Genomic DNA, 20,494 nt, shown 5'->3' with positions numbered 1-20,494 from the left:
TCACCTCTATGATATAATGTACTTTACAAATTTTAACGGGCTCTGATGAACAATTGAAAAGGCGATCATGGCGTCAATAATTCATATGATTCTTTCCGAAAGTCCCGAAAGTCCCGAAAGTCCCGAAAAACAAACGGCACCCAATTTCAAACGAACTCATCCGAGGTTTGTAGAAGTGGAAGCCTTCATCCGAATCGGAAGAGGATCAGAAAAAATAGTAACACAAAAGTGATGACGAAGAGACGGACGGACCTCCGATTGCCACACAGAGTAACTTACCGATGATTCATAAACAATATATCCCAGAAAATTTGTTTCTTTGTCAATATTAACGTTTTACGAATTTACAACATAATGATGATAATCTTAATTCGTTTTTTTGTTGTTGGATATGCTAACCAAGTACACATCTGACTGATGAACAACACAAAAAATTTGATGAACCAATGATTACTTTGAAATCACCTCCGGTTTTTGTTGGGTTCATGCTCAGTCTTTAGTTTTCTATGTTGTGTTTTGTTTTCTATTGTTTGGCTTTTGATCGTTTTATTGTTGTTTTTTTTGCCATTGCCTTGTTAGTTTGTTTTCGATTTATGAGTGGATATCACTCTGGTATCTTTCGCCTTTCTTTTAAACATTTAAATTTTAATTTAAACTTAATTTTATCTGACACCCCCATATACATGATATAGACTTTTAAGAAAAATCTTTTGACTTGTTTACATGGTTTAGATAAAAGATAAATTTGAGAAGGTTTTTATAGCTTTTATATGCATTCCATGTAAGTGTTTAAGGATAATAAATCATCATGTTCATTGATTAATATTTAAGCAAGTGTAAAAGTTAAAGGATTAAGAAAATATTCTGTCTGAAATTAATATGATTGTCCAGGTTAAATGCAAAAATCTTTAAAAAAAAACTCTGAAAAAGCTCATTATCTGTTTCATCACCTCAACATAAAGATTTCAGTTTCAGGGCTACTTCTTAAAATGTTGTCATTACCTAATTTTTTCATCTTACAAACGTGTTCGTGCATTTTCCATTGTTATTCAAAGCAAAATTATCTAAGATACCTTGGACGATCTCAATTTCATTAAGGATCTCTTTTGTCTCTTTTGTTTACTTATTGTACCTCGAACTTATTAACCCGGTGTAGGTCTCTAAGTTGAGGTTCAATTTACTAAAAGCTAATCGGGCATGACTAATAAGACACGCCCTCTTAGAATCAGGGGGTCAAAATAGAATCGGGGGAAAAACAGTCAGCGAAAAACCATAAATTACAATTTCAGAGAATCAATGTGCTTTTGGTTAATTCAACATTTTCGGTCAATAATCAAACAGTATTTGAGTGGAAATATAAACCTATTAGAAACCGGGAAATGTTGGCTGCTATAAGAATTTGCTTACAAAATAAGTCCATATCTCATTTACTTATAGTGGCCGTTACTGATTGTGGAGGGGGGAGGGGCTAATAGATTACTTACGATTTTGATCATGGTTCAACTTTATTCTATTAAGGCATACGTTTAACCTCTAGCCAACGCTCTAGCTGATTAAAGTGTCGCTCTAAAATTGTTATCATTTGCTTAAGATTGATCCACTTTGCATCTCGTCGTGAATATGTATGACATATTTGCCACTGGACATTAAGGGAGGAATTAATTAATCAGCTTCATATAGTGATGTATAATTTTAATCTTCAGTTGATAATTATCTCGGGCAGTTTTCCAATAGTTATATATTTGATTTTTATTCATATTTGATTTTTAAGAGTAAATTTTAGCATTTATTTCGTCATTTTTTCTTTGCATTTACTTTTTTTTTTAACATTGAATAACGAAGTCCCCATCAGGGGTTACATTGTATCCTATTAACCAAAGTAGAAGGAGGGGAGTAGAATATAAGTAAATCTTCATTGAGTGGCAATAACACCTATATATTGAATCGTACAACGATGGCAGTCTCGTATAGGTGACAAAATTTGCTGTTTATGGTTTTTTTTTTATATCTGGTATAATAGTTGTTATAAAAGCAAAAGTAGATAAAAAAAAAAACAACTGTTTTTATAAAAGGATTCAACTTATTTTGGCCGTTTCATTTATATTTTAGATATTGTCTTACTGATCTGTTTTGTTATTTAATTTTTTTTTAATCTACGATTGTCCTAGCAAAAGTCGCAAAAAAATGTGTTAACAGTGGCGTAGCTAGGCTATTTTTAAGTGTACGCCCTAACCTCGGCGAGTGGTTTGGGGGCCCCAATCAAATCCAGGTTATAACATCTACTTGTAGTCGGTTCGAGGGGGAGGCTCTTTTCTGACATTAAAAACCTAATCAATAGCAAGTTGAACATACTTTGGACCCAGGAGACCATCTTATTTAATCTTTTATGTTTAATTTATACATTGCTTGCCGCGAAAATTGAATCCATTCATTAGTCCATTTATGATTACAGAAGTTTAGATAATCAACAACATTTTCTGAAGAATTTTTTTTCTTGAGATGGAATATGACAATATTTGAAAAATTATTTCAAATTTGTCATGTAAAAAAAAAATAATCACAGACCTTCTGTTAATTACTAAAAGATAAGAATACTTTTTAAAATTTGCTTCATACATTTATCCCAAAAAGGCTTCTGCCAAAATTTCATAAAATTCGATGAAGGTTTAAGAAAGTTATTGAAGTGTAACAAACTTTAACCACAGACTGTATTTTGAAATTTCTTTTATCAGTAAAATATGGTAGTCCTATAACATATATGACTTCGCATTCTTATTCAATTTTTAACATTTTTATACCGATTTTTTCAATTTTTTTCGGGTGGCACATTGATAATAAAAAAATATATCAGAAACAAGTAAATATAAATGATAAATAATGCCCCCGAGGTCATACGTTATAGGACTAAAACATACGGGAAAATTCAATATATAAATTCAACATTATGCTCTGGATACTCTTGAGAATAAAAAGCTTCTTTCCAACTTTCGTTAAATTTCGTGAAGGCTTGACAAAATAAAACTTTAACTATACTGAACCTAAATGTTAACACCCCCGACGAAATCTGGGGTCGCTATTTCTTGCTTTCGAGACATAAATGTCGCAGGCTCGGCTAAAATTCAAAGCACCTATTGAATCTCCGCTGAATATGAATTGCTTTAAACAAAAGGAAAGTAAGAAGACTTCACAGTAGATTCAGACTTTGACTGACAGAAAATTATAAAATATAAATATTCAGTACTGTATCCTTTGATCGAAATTCAATTTCATCACTTTTATTCGCAATTACAAGCTATTGAAATAAGATTTACGAGCTTTTAAACCAGATCTTTTTGATTTATTGATATTAATTTTTTTTAACCAATTCAAGTGTACGCCCGGGCGTTTTGACGTAAACGTAGCTACGCGCCTGTTTTTTACCGAATTTTCCCCAGAAAATGAAGATTATTACAATGATATACTGCAATAAATACAGCAAAATCCAATTTCAAATAGTTTTATAGTTTCGTAATCGTCCTTTGAATCTTCAGATACACCAGTTTAATTCCTCGGCAGATTCCTTTCTAATTTACATTAACGATGTGTCCGGAAAGTGGCTTTGTAAATATCATAAATGCAAAAAACAACCTTCTCATCTGTCTGCGCAGTATTATTTATTAAAAAAAAACTGTTATCGATACGAAAGCTTAACTGAAGCAAGGATAAAAACAAGACCATAATATCCAGCTATATAGAAGAAAATATAAATAAGAAAAAACTAGATGGGTTCGGCGCCGGCGAACATTTTTAACCCCGCTGCGTTCTTAACATGTGAGCTTGTTCTGATTTGGAGCATTGATTCAGTGGTTGTCGCTTGTTGTTGTATATCATATTTGTTTTTCAAATATTGTTTTGTACATAGATCGTTGGTTTGGGTTGTTTTGCATTTGTTGTTCCGTGGACTTTTGTGGCTTGCTGTGCTGTATTAGGGTTTGCTTATAGTAAAAGGCTATACGGTGACCTTTAATTGTTTTATTTCACTCGGTTTCTGTATGAGAGTTGTCTCATTGGCAATCATACCACATCTTCTCATTTTTATAAGTATGTAAAAGTTTATCAAATTGGTACATAACAATAAAAAAAGGACATAAAACGCATTTCAAAAGAATTTTTTAATATGGTTTATGTGCTAAAACTTTCGTGATTTTGGAAATTAGCATCTGTCCAACATGTCCAAGTTTTATAACAATACATGAAGGTTTATAAATGTATCATGTCAAAAACATACCAGACTGTCTGTAAATGTATACTACTAAAATTTATCAGTAAAAGAGGGGCGGAAGATCCAAAAGTCATAGTCAAACTCATTTGTCGAAAACGAACTGACAATGCCATTGCAAAAAAAAAACGAAATATGATTTACAATTATCCCTTCATCATAAAAAATCTTCTGTCACAGTCGCATTAAATTCTATGAAAGTTTGACAAAGTAATTGAAGTCCTTTAATCAGTAAAATGCAGGAAAAGGAAAAAAAACCATATTTCTTAATTTGCTCTTGATGCTGTCTTTCTATCATAAAAAGCTTACGTAGCATTCCATTAAGTTATTGATGACTGAAAAACTCAACCTTAGACTGTATTTGAATGCTGCTAGTAAAAATACTAAGTCCATTGATCATTATGGAATTGAAAAAAGAATACAAATATTTTAAATATTTTGCTCTTAATACTGTATTTTGGTCTAAATAAGCTAGCTTCTTTTCAAATTTCATCAGATTCCATGAAGGTTTGTCAAAAACATTGATGTGATACACACTTAAACTCAAGACTGTATCTTAATGTAAACAGTGAAAAACAAAGTCCATTTATTAAAAAAATGAAGAAAGAAACAATGAAATTTTTGATCTGGATATTGTGTTTTGGTCATAAAAAAAGCTCATGTCTTTATTTCATAAACAAAGTTATTGATGTATAAACAAACAAAATGAAGAAACAAGATACTTTTTACAAATCTTTTTAAACAAGAATGTGTCCGTAGTACACAGATGCTCAACTCGCACTATCAGTTTAGTGGACCGTGAAATTGGCATTAAAATTAGAAAGATCATATCATACGGAAAATGTGTACTAAGCTTCAAGTTCATCAAAAACTACCTTGATCAAACACTTTAACCTGAAGCAGGACCTAAAGACCGACGAATGGACGGACGGACGAACGAACGAACGGACGCACAGACCGAAAAACATGTGTTTTTCGTCGTTTTCTTTGTTATATGTTGAGAACTGGTGTTTGTTGTTATATGTTGAGTACTGGTGTTTGTTGTTATATGTTGAGTACTGGTGTTTGTTGTTATATGTTGAGTACTGGGGTTTGTCGTCGTTTCTTTGTTATATGTTGAGTACTGGTGTTTGTCGTCGTTTCTTTGTTATATGTTGAGTACTGGTGTTTGTCGTCGTTTTCTTTGTTATATGTTGAGAACTGGTGTTTGTCGTCGTTTTCTTTGTTATATGTTGAGAACTGGTGTTTGTCGTCGTTTCTTTGTTATATGTTGAGTACTGGTGCTTGTCGTCGTTTCTTTGTTATATGTTGAGTACTGGTGTTTGTCGTCGTTTCTTTGTTATATGTTGAGTACTGGTGTTTGTCGTCGTTTTCTTTGTTATATGTTGAGTACTGGGGTTTGTCGTCGTTTTCTTTGTTATATGTTGAGTACTGGGGTTTGTCGTCGTTTTCTTTGTTATATGTTGAGTACTGGTGTTTGTCGTCGTTTTCTTTGTTATATGTTGAGTACTGGTGTTTGTCGTCGTTTCTTTGTTATATGTTGAGTACTTGTGTTTATCGTCGTTTTCTTTGTTATATGTTGAGTACATGTGTTTGTCGTGGTTTCTTTGTTATATGTTGAGTACTGGTGTTTGTCGTCGTTTCTTTGTTATATGTTGAGTACTGGTGTTTGTCGTCGGTACTGGTGTTTGTCGTCGTTTCTTTGTTATATGTTAAGTTCTGGTGTTTGTCGTCGTTTTTTTGTTATATGTTGAGTACTGGTGTTTGTCGTGTTTTCTTTGTTATATGTTGAGTACTGGTGTTTGTAGTCGTTTCTTTGTTATATGTTGAGTACTGGTGTTTGTCGTCGTTTCTTTGTTATATGTTGAGTACTGGTGTTTGTCGTCGTTTCTTTGTTATATGTTGAGTACTGGTGTTTGTTGTTATATGTTGAGTACTGGGGTTTGTCGTCGTTTCTTTGTTATATGTTGAGTACTGGTGTTTGTCTTAGTTTTCTTTGTTATATGTTGAGTACTGGTGTTTGTCGTCGTTTCTTTGTTATATGTTGAGTACTGGTATTTGTCGTCGTTTTTCGTATTTTGCCATGGCATTGTCAGTTCGAGTTTGAATATCCCTTTCATATATTTCACCTCTCTTGTAACAGTACGTTACAAGAGAGGTGAAATTTGTCGATTAAATAAAATTCAAATGGATCTTCAGTAAAGTTGGCCATAAATTGTAATTAAAAAGTCTACTTTTAATCAGACACAATTGATGTCCATAGGAACACCTACAACCTGTCGACAAACTGTACTACCGAAACGTACATAGATGCGAAGGAAAAGAATTAAAGCTTTAGTCATCTCGTCACACTTTCAGTAAGTTACTGTATATCAAGCAAATTTACCTTTTCAGTACAGAATAAAGCTATTTATTTGTTAGTAATACACTTATTGAGGCCGAGATGAAACGATAGTTAACGGAGGTTGTGTAAATCAACCGTTTACTTTTATAGTGTGTGATAACATTGTGTGAGGGAATTCGACGTTTGATGTACCACTGTTCACTCCAGTGCAATTTATGACAATACCACTGCATCAATCAGAATTATTTTTTTGCAGTGTTTTAAGAAATGATTTTGCTTTGTTGTCGCGTATTATTTGTGAAACATTCAATGTTTTAAAATGGCGAATTTTCTTTATAAAGTCAATGATTATGTTGACTTTTGAAGGCCAAACTTTCTACAGCCTTAAAGACGCTAATGAAAGATCCAAAAACTATACCAATACATAACGACATGTTTATGAAATTATAACAAATCTATTGATTAACAAATTTTTACTCGTTATTGCAAAATAATGAACTTAATATATCTGACATTTTCTCCCTACCCAGTTTACCCCTCTACATTTTTATGATGTGGACTGGTCATTGTTATTGAATCGTAGGCGATTTGATTGGATTAAGTTGTTATTAGTTTACCTTCAAACTTGTTTATGCTTTTCACACATGACTATTGATTAATTAGAACGTGCATGAATGTGTACGGTAACTAAAATGACCTTCAAACTGGACACTGGACGAGTCAATATTATGTTTTATCAATGAAAGTTAAGGTAGGAAAGGTAAGAATTGCCACTTATTCGATTTTCACAAAATTTTCGGAATATACAGTTGAAAGGTTATTTTTTAAAAGCCTATTGTGAAGAGTAAAAAGAAAGTTTACAAATAATACGTTTTGTTCCATTAAACAAGTCATTTTCGTAAGAGAAATACCGAAATATATTTTACGCACGACTACGGCAGGTAAAATTATTATTTATCATAATAAAAAAAACATTTTTCAGTCTCATTGGAATATGTTGATTACAATTAATCCCAAACTTAAGAAGTAAGTAACTAAAGTCAAAATATGTCCGATCTGCCTATTTCTGCACATCAAAATTCAATACGATCGTTTTAAAGTCAATTTCGTCTACCTCACAAAATCTTGTTAGGCACTATAAGCAATTATCGTGAACACACGAATTTTATTATTGTTTTATTTAATTCACCTTTGCACTTTATTGTGGGACCACGTGTTATCATGAATGAAAAGTTTTATTGAGCAATGCAATTGCTTACGGAATAACACGTGATGTGCAGTTAGCCAATCAGAATAAAGTATCACAATGAAACATACATCTAATGTAATTATATTAAATTAAGATAAGATTGTTAAACGATTAATGCAAATTTTTACCACTTATCAAATTAACTGTTGGAGAAGTTTACAGGTTTGCATTTCCAACCACCTCTTTGATATTTGCGTCTTAAAATTATCTGTGTAAAGATATTAATGTCTCTTGATCGCATATGCATGTTTAAAGCTAACCCGCGTCTTATATAAATATATTTTTCAGCTCATAACAGGATTACTTATCTAGATTTGAAGACAATTTCGCGACATTTTAACATTTGTATCTTGTGCTTATATTATACTTATTCCTGACATGTTCAAAAAATTCAAAGCATTTGCAAGTTGGTACATGTAAAACAAAAAAAGCAATATCATACGTTCGCGAGAAAACACTTGTAATTCAAAAGTATTTTCCATTGCATTATACTGCAAATAATTAAGCTGATTTAGTAAATAGATCTTACATCATCGCTTGGAGAAAAAAAAATTTCAAATGCTTATATGCAACCTTGATACATGATTTATAATCAATTCGTAATATCGGTTCACGTGTGGTTTTGTAGCCATACCATGCTGCTCCTATTAGAATATCTATATGCTTACTTACAATTTGCAGCATCCATATCCTCTTATTCATATTTCATAATTCATATTTCATAATAAAACGCCATAGTTACAAGCCTCAAGAACCGAAATGACATTAAGCCGTGAAAAAATCAGCAAAAGAACTAACCAGGGGCCTGTTTATCGAAGCTGGCCTAGGATTTGTCCTAAGACCTCTCTTAGGAATTAATAAGGATAATTTTAGGACTGACTTAGACTTGTCTAAACATACACATCGAAGCTATCTTATGACTATCTTAGCTAGGATGTCCTAACATCTGTCCTAAGTGTTAGCGTAAAGAAAAATAGTAAATAATTACAAGATTTAAAGTTAAAATTATTATTAGTATTATCATAAAGAAAATAAGTAATATTTATCTAAATAATGGTACATTCAAACTTCCTAAAACAAAAATAAAAACTCAAAAAACGTAATAACGTTTTATATAATAATTAAAGTTGTTTCAGATGTAAACAGCACTAACAGTGAAAACTAATACAAGACAATCGAAAACAATCATTATTTATATTTTTGAGAGTTTCATTCAAAGTGTCACGGTTTTATAATTTACAGAGTTCAAAGGCAAACCTCGTGCATCTTTCATAAAAATAAAGAATACATAAATTATTTCATTACAATGCGCTTGGGAAATGAACCACCTTTTTCTGAACTTAAAAAAAAAAAAATATTCTTTAATATTTGAACTTATGTACTTTTATATATATACGATGGATGCCCGACTATTATTTTCCACGTGGAAAATATGAATAACGGGCTGGGGTGTCATATATATACTACTTTTTTTTGTAATATCTTTTGGATCGGAGCAAGAACACATTTGATATGTAAAAATAGAAAATATTTAGAAAAAGGGGGATCTATATATAGATGGCAATCGTATTTATTTACAAATTAAACATCATAAAATATATCATTAAGTTGTGACCATCCTAAGACCATCTTAAGACACCTACTTATGTGTCTTAAAGTTATGACGATTCCTATGACTGTTCCTAAGTTACGACATCTTTGATAAACGCACTTAGGACAAAGATACGTCCTAAGATAAAATAGTACATCAACGCCAGTTGCGCGGCGTCTCTTCAACGTAATACTCAGTCTTCACTGGAGGTTTTTTGGCCGTTTTTTTTTATAAATAAAAAATTACTGATTCTGATTTGATGAGTATATTCACATCTTGAAAATTAAATTACCCACAGATTCCATTGTGGTTTCCTGTTATCTAGGCAATTATTCACTTTCTATTTATGTGCAATCTTGGTTCTTTTTTTTTTATCTTATTATTTTATTTAACCGTTCTAGTGTCATCCGACGTTCTACGTAAGAATTTTGTTTCATTCTTGTTATCTTTTTTTCTTTATAGTTCAAAATACAAATGTTATTACCTTGAATACCTTCTAGTCAAAACCCGAATCAAAACTTTGGTTGTCAAACGTTTTTTAACCTTTTTTTTGTGAATTTTATTTATCGCAGTATAAAGTATGGCAGAAAGTAAGTAACAAATCTAATTCCACATTTTATAACAAATATTGGCACCATACAGAGAACAAATTCATTATTATAATGCAATAAGTAAAACTTTGAGAACGAATTTATCTAATTTAGAGATCCATAGCCCTTCCTCTCTGGTTTGATAAATACAGATTTGATTTTCTTTGATACAGAGTTGTTAGAATCGACGTCAATTGTGTCTTCTAAAGCCTGATTGTTTGTTTCTGGTAAAAAGATTACGAAAAATGCTGATAAAAACATAAGGACAGCAAAAACCATATAGAGCAGACCTGGAATCTTTTCACTCTGAAAAGTAACGAAAATACATGCTTTATAATTTAAAAAGACATTTATCTCATGGAAGTTTCCTTATTGGGCAAAATAGACCATGGCTGACTATACAATACGGGTTTTGGTTTTGTTGAAGATAGAACAGTGACCTATAGCTGCTTAAATCCACGTCATTTCAGACTCTGATGGAGTGTTGTCTCACTGGAAAACATACCTCGTTTTCTATTTGATAAAATAAAAATGAAAACAGCCGCAAAATTGATTCTACGTCGATTGGATTATTATGGCTATTTCGAATCTTCGCATGGTCACTTAATAATTTAGGCAATCAATACAGAGAAATGAATTAGATAATCAGTTTTTACTAGGAGCAATATTGCCTAGTATGCTGTTTCATCTGTTCTGGCCTCATTCTGTGTTTTTTCTTTTCCTTCAAGTTATAGCGCCTTGACATTTCTTTATTAAAGTTAGTCATATTTCGACAATTTTAAAAATCATAACTTAAGGATTAAAAAATAGTTCCTCATGCAAAGTAATAATCAAAGTCAAATATGAGTAGTGCATTCTATCTTTTTTCAAACATAAAAAAATTAAATGCGATACATTATATATGATATTTAGGCAGTACATATATATGTATATACCAAATCCCATAAAAATATCAAATAACCTTCTGGTGTTTTGTAGTTTCTGAGGTTTACAATTACCAAGTCTCTACGTTCAGATCATTGTTACTTATGGTTGTCAAGAATCAAATTAAGGGAATCACGTGTATCGAAAAGAGAATTAGAAATTAAAATAACAAAGTTTTATGTAACAGTAAACACGCTGATCCTAAAAAAATGCATTGAGATGTATCCTATGTCATATTTGATTAGAGTTTCCCCAATTTATAGTATGTCATGCATATTCAGGGTGCCAACAGATTGACAATGAAGGTTGGTTTTGAAAAGTAAATCGACCAGGTTGAACCTCATGATTCTTGGTCTACAACTGTTTAAAAGGGACATGCTGAGAAATGTAAGAAATAATTTATTATTATGCTTCAGAAAACTCTTCTTTTTTTACGACCGATTACGTGAGCCGTATTTATATATCCCGTATTTCTATAATGCTATGATTATGTAGATGTAACTTACAGCAAAAATGACCATTGGAGCGACCATTGTACCAATTCCACCTGTTGCATTATGTATACCAGATCCTATGTTTCTACAAACGCGATATATGTTTTCTTATTATTGGTATAAGTATATGAATAAAAATTACAAATTATTCGCCAATCTGCATTTTCCTAAGCTCTGTGACTTATTATAAAATCGACATTACTACCTTTTGAAACACCCTTTATGTATTTCTATGCTTATTCCATCAACAGAAGCAGTTCACAAGGAATTCTTTCCAAAAGTTTTATCAGTAATATATATATAAATCAGTTAGACAACGTTCGCATAAAGACCAATTGGGAACGGTTCAAATAAAACCAAATCAATACCAATACCAATAGAATTATGTTTCGGTACAACCAATGTCCTGTTTAAATCAACATAGATAGATTTAGACAAAGGCAATGGACCCCATCGGAATCGGCTGGATCCTCAGCGATTCATTTTTAATATGTGCATAACGAACTAGAATCATTTTTAAATATAGATTAGACCAATGGTGTTCCTGTTTGAACTGTTTTACACTAGCTATTTGTTGGCCCTTTATAGTTAGCTGTTCAGTGTGAGCCAAGGCTCCACGTGAAGGCCGTACGTTAACCTATAATTGTTTTTTACATATTGTGACTTGGATGGAGAGTTGTGTCATTGGCACCCATACTACATCTTACTTTGAATCTTATTTCTTGACAGTTATTACTTTGTCTTTATCACTTTATTTATTATACCTGACAACAGTAGGATATAACTCAGCCGTCAGCAGCATAAGCGACATCCAGCCAGTAGTCACACATGATTTAGATATGAGTGCAAAAACAGTAACAAATGCCGCCTTGTCTTTTATGTCTGTTATTAATATAAAAATGGACGAACAAAGTCTAAATCTTGACCTATAAATAATTTCGTATAGATTGTCATAAAAATTTGGTAAAAAAAACAACATCAAACATACCAGCCTTAAAATTTGGTATACAAGACTTGTCAGTGGTGGTCGAACCAAACAGTTGTAAATTACTCTTCGAATAGTTCTATTTTGTGTATTTGCAATAGAACATTGTACAGTAGTATATGGTATTAAATTTTACATAAAAAGTACGTGGCATTGAATATTAGCCACTTGAAGTAAAGCAAATAAAATACTAATCAAAAAGTTGAATCATTCTATTTTCATTGCTAAGAAAAAGTTCGTTTACTTCAAACGTTATGTCTGACGTCATTCAAAAGTTAATGTGCAAATTTGATCACCGTTTCCTATAGAACTGGCAATGCCATTGCATTCGCGTGACATTTGCCTGTACTCTTTTGAAACAAGTTGCTGGAGATCAAAGTCATGACATTTTTAACCTATACAGAAATGTTTACTAAACTTTTTTTTATTGATAACGATTCCTAAAAGGTAAAATAATAAAAAAAAAAAATTCATTCGGATATTTGTCACAGTTGAAAAATGGTCAAAAATTCATTTTGAGACTTTTCGGACATTTTGTAGAAGATTTTGTTAAATCACTGTTTTGTTATATTTGCAATATTTCACTAAGGGGTTTTGTTATTTTTATTGTGCAAGATTTAAGTCAAATTTAGAAGATTAAGCTTCATGTTTTAATTTGTTTTTCAATTAGCGACATTTTACTTCAAAATGATCTATTATTCGTATATGACAAGCCAAACCTTTAATTCCATAAATAAGTCTGCATGTTCTATTGTTAATTATTATCTATGTGTTAATTTTTCTGTAATCCCTTAATTGAACTATTTCACTCATTTAGAGAAATATTTGTCAAGTCTTTTCAAGTAGTTTTTGGTTTGTTATATAAACTGTGTTGTTATTTTAATGTGGCAGATGTGGATTTAGTATTACACTGAGCAGTTCCAACTCTGTACAATTGTAATCCATGCTAAACTTATTAAATTATACATCGCGATAACTAGAGTCGTCTTTTGTTACAAGAGCTAGTCCCAGAGTTAGAGTATGTGCAGACTTGTCGTACTGTTTATTGTGTGTGTGTGTGGTTCCAGGCCAACACATTTTCTAGTCACAGATACACCCAGTTTCTGTTTGTGACATATTGTTCACTTTTTCTCTTTTTTTCCTATAGATACGCTTTGATTTTTATCAAAAACTGTTGCAATATTTTCATTTGAATCACTCTCGTGATTTTTTACTCATTGTAATGCAAAATATTTGATTCAACAAAACAAAAAGTTTTTTTTAATTTTTTAGATTTAAAACAAAAAACTCAATAAAATTGATAAAAAAAGAGATTGTGGTTAACAGAAAATATAAATGTGTCTGTTTTTATTATTATATTAGTATGTTCTGCCAGAACTAGAACATTGATATTATTTTGCAGTTCTTGTAAATACAATGTGTCGTCTAAATAAATCATTTAATCATAGGTACTATTTTCCTATCAAATGACACTTTTTTACAATTTAAACAAAAAAATATTGTTATTTTCATGAATAGGTCACCGATATCTAGAAAACTAAGAAATGCATGTCCATATGTTATTTAGCTATATAAAGTTTAAACGGTGTTATGTTACCTAATGTTTGTAATATTCCAACAACGATTCCCGAACAACCACCAATAACAAAGAACATCGAGGTTGTCCATTTTCTTCCAATGCTGTGGATATTAATGATAAGGTTTATAACATTTAATGATTAAGGCCGGGGGCTCAACGAATGATGCATCATTTATATTCAATCTTTGCATGTTCGCTAAATATAACCCAGAATGTCCTCAAACCATTGGGTCACTTAACCCAAAAGTCTGCAAACGCAGGGCAGGTGACCATAAGTTATTTTACACTGTTAGTTACACAATTAAGACTTAGTACTCATAAAGCAAGGTTCTATATATGCCTGTTATTAATTATGGTGTTCATATTGAAAGCCAGACAGGGCCGTCCAATTAGATTTTTATATTCATGTGAAAGACTTATAAACATTTGCTTGAACAATTTAAATTAACTTCACATATATAGCACTTTCAATTATTTGAAAGCATTTTATGTAATTTTTATTTCTTTTTTGTTGTTGTTGAAGAGAGTCTACGATAGCAATGCTTTCCCATTTGTTTTTAAGTTAACGGCGACGCGACAACGAACGGACGACGACGGCGGACGTAAAGTAAAGAAAACAGCAAACTAATAAGTTTTGATCATCAAATTAAGCCGGTAGCATTCGATTTCACGATTAAAATCATCTATATTCTACACTTTTTTTTATGTTTTTTTCACTTGCATGATAATGGTCTGAATGCATTTTTGAAAATATCCCAAGAGTTGAATGTTACAGTCATTCATTGGTCTTTCTTTCGACCGGTAATCAACGTGGTGAACCGTTTGACTGTGAGGTTTTATAGTTTCAAAGCCACCTCCGACCTGAATAGGGATGTGAAAACATATTTCTCGTGTAGAGAGAATGCACAACTGAATTAGTTCCAGTATATCCTTACAGTCATACTAACCCATCGCAAGTAAGAAATGAAGGTCACCCTATATTTGTTTTCGCATAACACATGTTCTAACATTTATATGGAACAATCATAAAAAAGAAGAAAAACAATCTATTATTATAGTCAAGTTTGAATTGGGAAGATTAACACCCTAAACTGAAACAAAATTAGATATTTCATATAATCAAAATGAAATTGCTCTTTGACGTAACTTACCAGTTAGCAAAATACCATCCAGTAACCTGAACAAATCCAACAACATTAAGTAGAATTAAATTTATGTAAATATTTCCTGCAAGTTGTCCTACTCCAAAAAATATTCCGTATGCTCCGTAACCACAACTGAACCTACAAGATATGTAATGTACAATATTAGACATAGATATTAACAAATAAAAAGGGGGTAAAAAAAGTTATACTAAAAACCCTATAACAACCTTCATTCTGTATTAAAAAAAGTTCACTCCATAATACTAGCTTCAATACGTCAACCCATGATAATGTCATGTACGTCAACCCATGATAATGAATGCCTTTGAAAAAACATTTAAAGGGAAAATCATACTGTTAAAGTATGAAGAATACAAAACTCATAATTACAATGCAAAGCTACACGACAACGCCGCTGCTGCTCATTGATAATTAAAAAAGGGGGGAGGGCTTATTAAATCAATTCAAATTTACCAAGGGATTTAGAACCGATCGCTTTGGCGCTGTCGTGCTGAATGACCGAAACCCCCGTTCCCGAAACTGACCATACAATAGGTGCGACACCTTTACATCATGAAAAAGACAATAGAAAATATTTTCACTCTAATTCACTACTTTCAACCGTATGAAATTATATTTAATAAATGTAGAGTGTTGATTTTACCAGTAATACAGTCTTTCGATATTATAACATCCCCATCAACGCCATTCTACATCATTATTTACTTACCAAGCGACCATCAGTAAAAGTGTAAACTTTAAAAGTCTAGGATTATCTATGATATCTAGAATACTGTATTTCTTTCCTTCAGACACTAAATCTTCTACTTGTATTACTTCCGCGTGAAATTTTTCATACTCTGGTGGTTTTTTATTATTTATTTTCGCTAATCTTTTTATGACGTGATATGCCTTCTGAATTTTCCAATGCGTCACCAACCATCTGAAGCTTTCAGGTACAAACCTTTAAAATATTGTTAAAACATTAAGAGACAAAATCCAGTAACTACTATTATCCAGTGTTTATCGTTAATTGCTGTCTGTCGGAATGGTTTTTCATGTCTGTAGTATATAGATCAGGCCGTTCATTATCTCAATTGAATTGTTTCCGATTTTGTCATCCTGGGCCATTTATAGCTTACTTATTCATACGATAAGTGTTCAGTATTGGAAAACGTATGGTGACCTGTAATTGTTCGCAACTTTATCCTTTTGTCTTTTTGCATGGTTCTTTTTTTACAATTATATCACATCTCGCTTTTTATAAATCACCAGAGAATAGGGGAAAAAATTAAAAAGTCAATTGTTCATGAACAATTGAAAGGTCTTTCCTTCTTAGTTAAAAAATGTATGGTCCTAAGGACTTTTATGTTCATAACAAGTGGTTGCTAAGGACAAAAATCATTCCTAAGGATAAAAATATTACTACCAGTATTAAAAATGTCATATGTACTATTCATAGTATTTAAAGTTAAAATGAATAAGTGATTGCTAAGGACTTAAAATATCGTTGTTAGGGGACAAAAATGTCATTTCCAGTATTAAAAAATTCATATTATATTATTCATAGCCTTATAAGTTCAAAAATATATGGTTGCTAAGGTGTTTTAGGTCGTTGCTAGGGACCTTGACCTCTGACCTTGACCTAATTTTATCGATCTTATAAGGCTGAACATTTTTTGCTTTTCAAAGTTTTTTTCTATCTATAACCTCTTTTGAGTTACAAGCGAAAAATCATCATTTCGGACCCGAAAAACAGTTTTCGTGCACTAGGTCCATAATAGTTGGTCCAATAATTTTAAACCAAATATAACAAATGTAGATCTGGACAAGACACACATTTTCACCGTTATATTTTATCAGCCATCTTTCACGGTTATTGAGTAAATCCGATAACAAGCTATGGTCAAAATCTAGGTCATGACCTTGACCTTTGACCTTAGGTCAGTTTTCTTAGTCACGTAAATTGATGATCATTGGTGAAGATCCTAGGTGGCTACAACTTACGGTTTCTGAGTTTTAGTGGCCAACCGACATCGGTGAATTTTCGAAACAGCATAAATCTATCAATGAGTCGTTGAATCTTTTCGATCCATATGTAACGAAGAACCAGGGTCTGTTTCTGAACAAATTCCACCCTTTGTCTTTTCTACCTATTATGGTTACGGAGTTAGAATGATAACAAGGTTTTCGGTGTTAGGGGAGATAACCCCTATAAAGGAAATGTAACAGGATCGTGCCCTCACCACAAGATAGCTTTTGGTCAACTGATACTAGGTACCTAATATCATTTTAACATGACGCATACTTTTTTTGGGAAATGTCGTTAAAGTTTGGCGGAAAGAATAATAATAATAATCAGAAGATATACAGTAAGGTTTTTCCTTAAAGAAAAAGGAAAGACCTTAATTAAAAACCAATTGTTCAGAGAACAATTGAAGGTCTTTCCACCAGTTAATCTCTATTTTAATATTAAAATATTAAAAATCAGTCTAAAATGTCAGTTCCTATGGCTTTATGATGAATAGATATGAATTTAAAGCAAAGGTCAAAATCTAGAACGTCAAATTAACCTATGACATTGACCTCAATTTCAAGGTCACAAACTGAGGATCTCAAATCAAAAGCCCCCAGGTCTCTAATATGTATGGTTAATAAGTTATATCACTTTTAGCATAATTTTAGATATGATAGGGGCAAAAACTCCCATTTATTGTCTGCGCACCCTTTCAACTAAAATTATTAAGTTACGACATGTCACAACTAACAATTTAGTAAAAATGATTTGTCAATATCTTATAAGGTTAATGAAAATGAGTGAAAATAAGCCAAAATCAAGATTTAGAATATGACCTTGACCTTTGACCTTGGCCTAATTTTAATTTTTTTTAGACCAAGGATCTTAAATCAGAAATTATATCAGAAAGACCTAATAATCAAAAGAAATACAGTAAGGTCTTTCCTTATAGAAAAAGAAAAGACCTTAACAAACAATTAGAGGAACTTCTGATCAAAACACAGTAAGGTCAGGAGCATTGATAGGTTGAGCATCTCAATTCTGTAATATCAGCACAACATATTAAGTAGAAAGTGTTAAATGAAAGTTACTTGTCTACATCAGGTGAAAAACGGGAAAACCAAACAATGATCATAATTAAGGGTAAGGACAGACATCAGCATCCTGGTCAAATGATAGGGAGACAAAAAGACAATCAAACGTCTGCAAAATATACTTTTATCAATCATACAAAATCGACGGTGAATACAAGTGCCAAAGAAATATAAGTAGTTCCTGATTAACTATGTGTACCGTTTGTGTTGCTCGTGGTTATATACACTCAACGTCTTCTCAGCGGTTGTAAAGTGCTTTTTCTAAATCAATTATTAAAAATTTTGAATCAGTAGTCCACAGCTTTCACAATAAAGTGCATTACCTTTTGATGTTGATGTATATGTGTCATTAGAATTACCACACAAAATGATTCTATTTTTATTTTTCATGCAGCACATCAAAGATAAGATTAATTTACCCATTGTAGTATAGAATTACCACACATCTTAAATTCACTTGAATACATTGACCTGTTATCTTGTCGACTTGAAAGCCAGCCAGACATATGGCTTATGTCCTTAGGAGAGACCTTGATGAAATTTGAAAGTTAAACAACTCTTAATTTTCACGGGAACGAATATTTTGTAAAAACGTTGAAGTGATTAGATCATCACTGACGAAATCTTAAAAAAAAGACGCCAAGGTCGAAAATAGTTCTAGCTCATAATGAAGAAAATATCAACGGTCTTAGAGCAAGAAAGTCTCCTCACGTACCCGAAATTTTGTCATAGCTTGTGGACATGTGTTGCTGGTGGATAAAGTCGCACCGACTTACACTTGACTTTTCTCTGCGGTTACAAAGCTCGTTGTCGAAATCAACTTAATTTTGAATCAGTTTTCCACAACCCCGACAATAAAGTACAATACGCTTAGATACAGATACAACAGTGTCCTTAAACTAGGAGAATATCATTTTATAGATTTCATTGTTTCGAGCTTCTCTGTGCGATAGAACAGTTGATTGGATACTAGCAGTAGTGACAGCTTGACATTCCTTCATAAAATGAGCTGCGTGTCGACGTACTTTAGATATGCTTATTGCAATGTATAGTTATAAAGTTCTTTCATCTAAAAACGAAGTTTCAAGCATAAAAATATTATGAAGAATAAGTATACTGTGTGTGTCCATGTAGCCGTGAGATATGGGATACGTATTTTCAAATCAGACAAACTTCTTCGTGCAAGTGACTTCATATTCGATAAAGTAATTTCAAAAGGGGATGGAATGCCCATCGATTGATAAAGGGGAACAGTAGAAAATAATTAAATTAGTCCCGACTCCATTCAATCGTTCTTAAGCTCACGTATAAACGTATATTTTTTTATGTTAATTTATTATTGTGCAGTGTTTAATGCGATCAACAGGGAATGTCACTTGCTGAAAGTCACAAATGATGGCTAAAATGCATCATGAAACAATTACCATATTTTGACTTCAAGGCTCGGGTCGGTGTACCATGAAATAGTGTATTATAGTTTAAACAAAGAAGTAATTCGGTATAAGAAATGTCTAAATTGATAAGTTCTACATTGCATTTAAAAATCCATTGCAAGAATATTGTATGATTAGAAATCATCGCCCGCTGTTGCAAGTTCAGTTTCGCCACGTTTCGTGCTTGTCATGAGACGATATTTAAGGGGTTTCGATTGTTAAACTCATAAAATCAAATAACGAACATATTCCTACTCAATCTGAGGAAGAGTGGCTCATTTTCTTCTAGTAATGTTTATCGTTTGTTAGATGTTTTACTTTCAATGCAATATATAAACGCAGAATAAAATTTTAAATGTTTGCATATCGTATAACAATTTTAAATTATTCATTTTAAAAAAAATATCAGAAGATAATGGGAAATATTAAAGAATCGTGATATAAATTTAAAGAAAAGAAGAACACCCAACACAAATTTTATTAAAATTGAAAATCCAACTGATTAAAAGTCTAAAATTCTTTACACATAAAACAAGTACTTCGTATCTCAAAATGTCAAAATAGAGCTTTCCACATTTTATCAACCGTTAGTGAACTATTTTTGAAGATTACGAATCCGTGGCTCCATTGCAAATTTAACGCAAAATAAATTGAATTACTTTTTTTTATTTTTTTTAGAAAATACTGTAAAATAATTTTAATGGAAGCTTTCGGTAAGTATTTGATAGGACGTACGCCCATTCATGAGGGCGTGACAAATTGTCACTAATGTGCAATCAGCTTTTCTGCTG

The 20,494-nt window shown here is 31.9% G+C and overlaps 1 protein-coding gene across 2 annotated transcripts; it reads right to left on the bottom strand.

The window, feature by feature from the left end:
- Positions 1 to 10,044: 10,044 nt before the first annotated feature.
- On the bottom strand, positions 10,045 to 16,145 carry LOC139506296 (organic anion transporter 3-like). Of its 2 annotated transcripts, XM_071295436.1 has the most exons (6): positions 15,890 to 16,145; positions 15,166 to 15,297; positions 14,033 to 14,115; positions 12,215 to 12,332; positions 11,463 to 11,535; positions 10,045 to 10,338 (listed from the first exon to the last, which is right to left on the bottom strand). In XM_071295436.1, exons 1-6 carry the CDS (start codon positions 15,898 to 15,900, stop codon positions 10,138 to 10,140), a joined length of 618 nt encoding a protein of 205 aa, XP_071151537.1. In that variant the 5' UTR covers positions 15,901 to 16,145; the 3' UTR covers positions 10,045 to 10,137. The 2 variants fall into 2 exon arrangements, with proteins under 2 accessions (XP_071151537.1, XP_071151538.1); XM_071295437.1 differs by lacking the exon at positions 15,890 to 16,145 and having other exon boundaries at positions 12,215 to 12,376; positions 15,166 to 15,185.
- Positions 16,146 to 20,494: the final 4,349 nt, after the last annotated feature.

Source organism: Mytilus edulis, unplaced genomic scaffold (genome assembly GCF_963676685.1).
Source record: "Mytilus edulis unplaced genomic scaffold, xbMytEdul2.2 SCAFFOLD_109, whole genome shotgun sequence".
Lineage (NCBI taxonomy): Eukaryota > Metazoa > Mollusca > Bivalvia > Mytilida > Mytilidae > Mytilus > Mytilus edulis.
The sequence above is the reverse complement of the archived record's forward strand: the minus strand, read 5'-3'. Positions and strand labels throughout refer to the sequence as shown.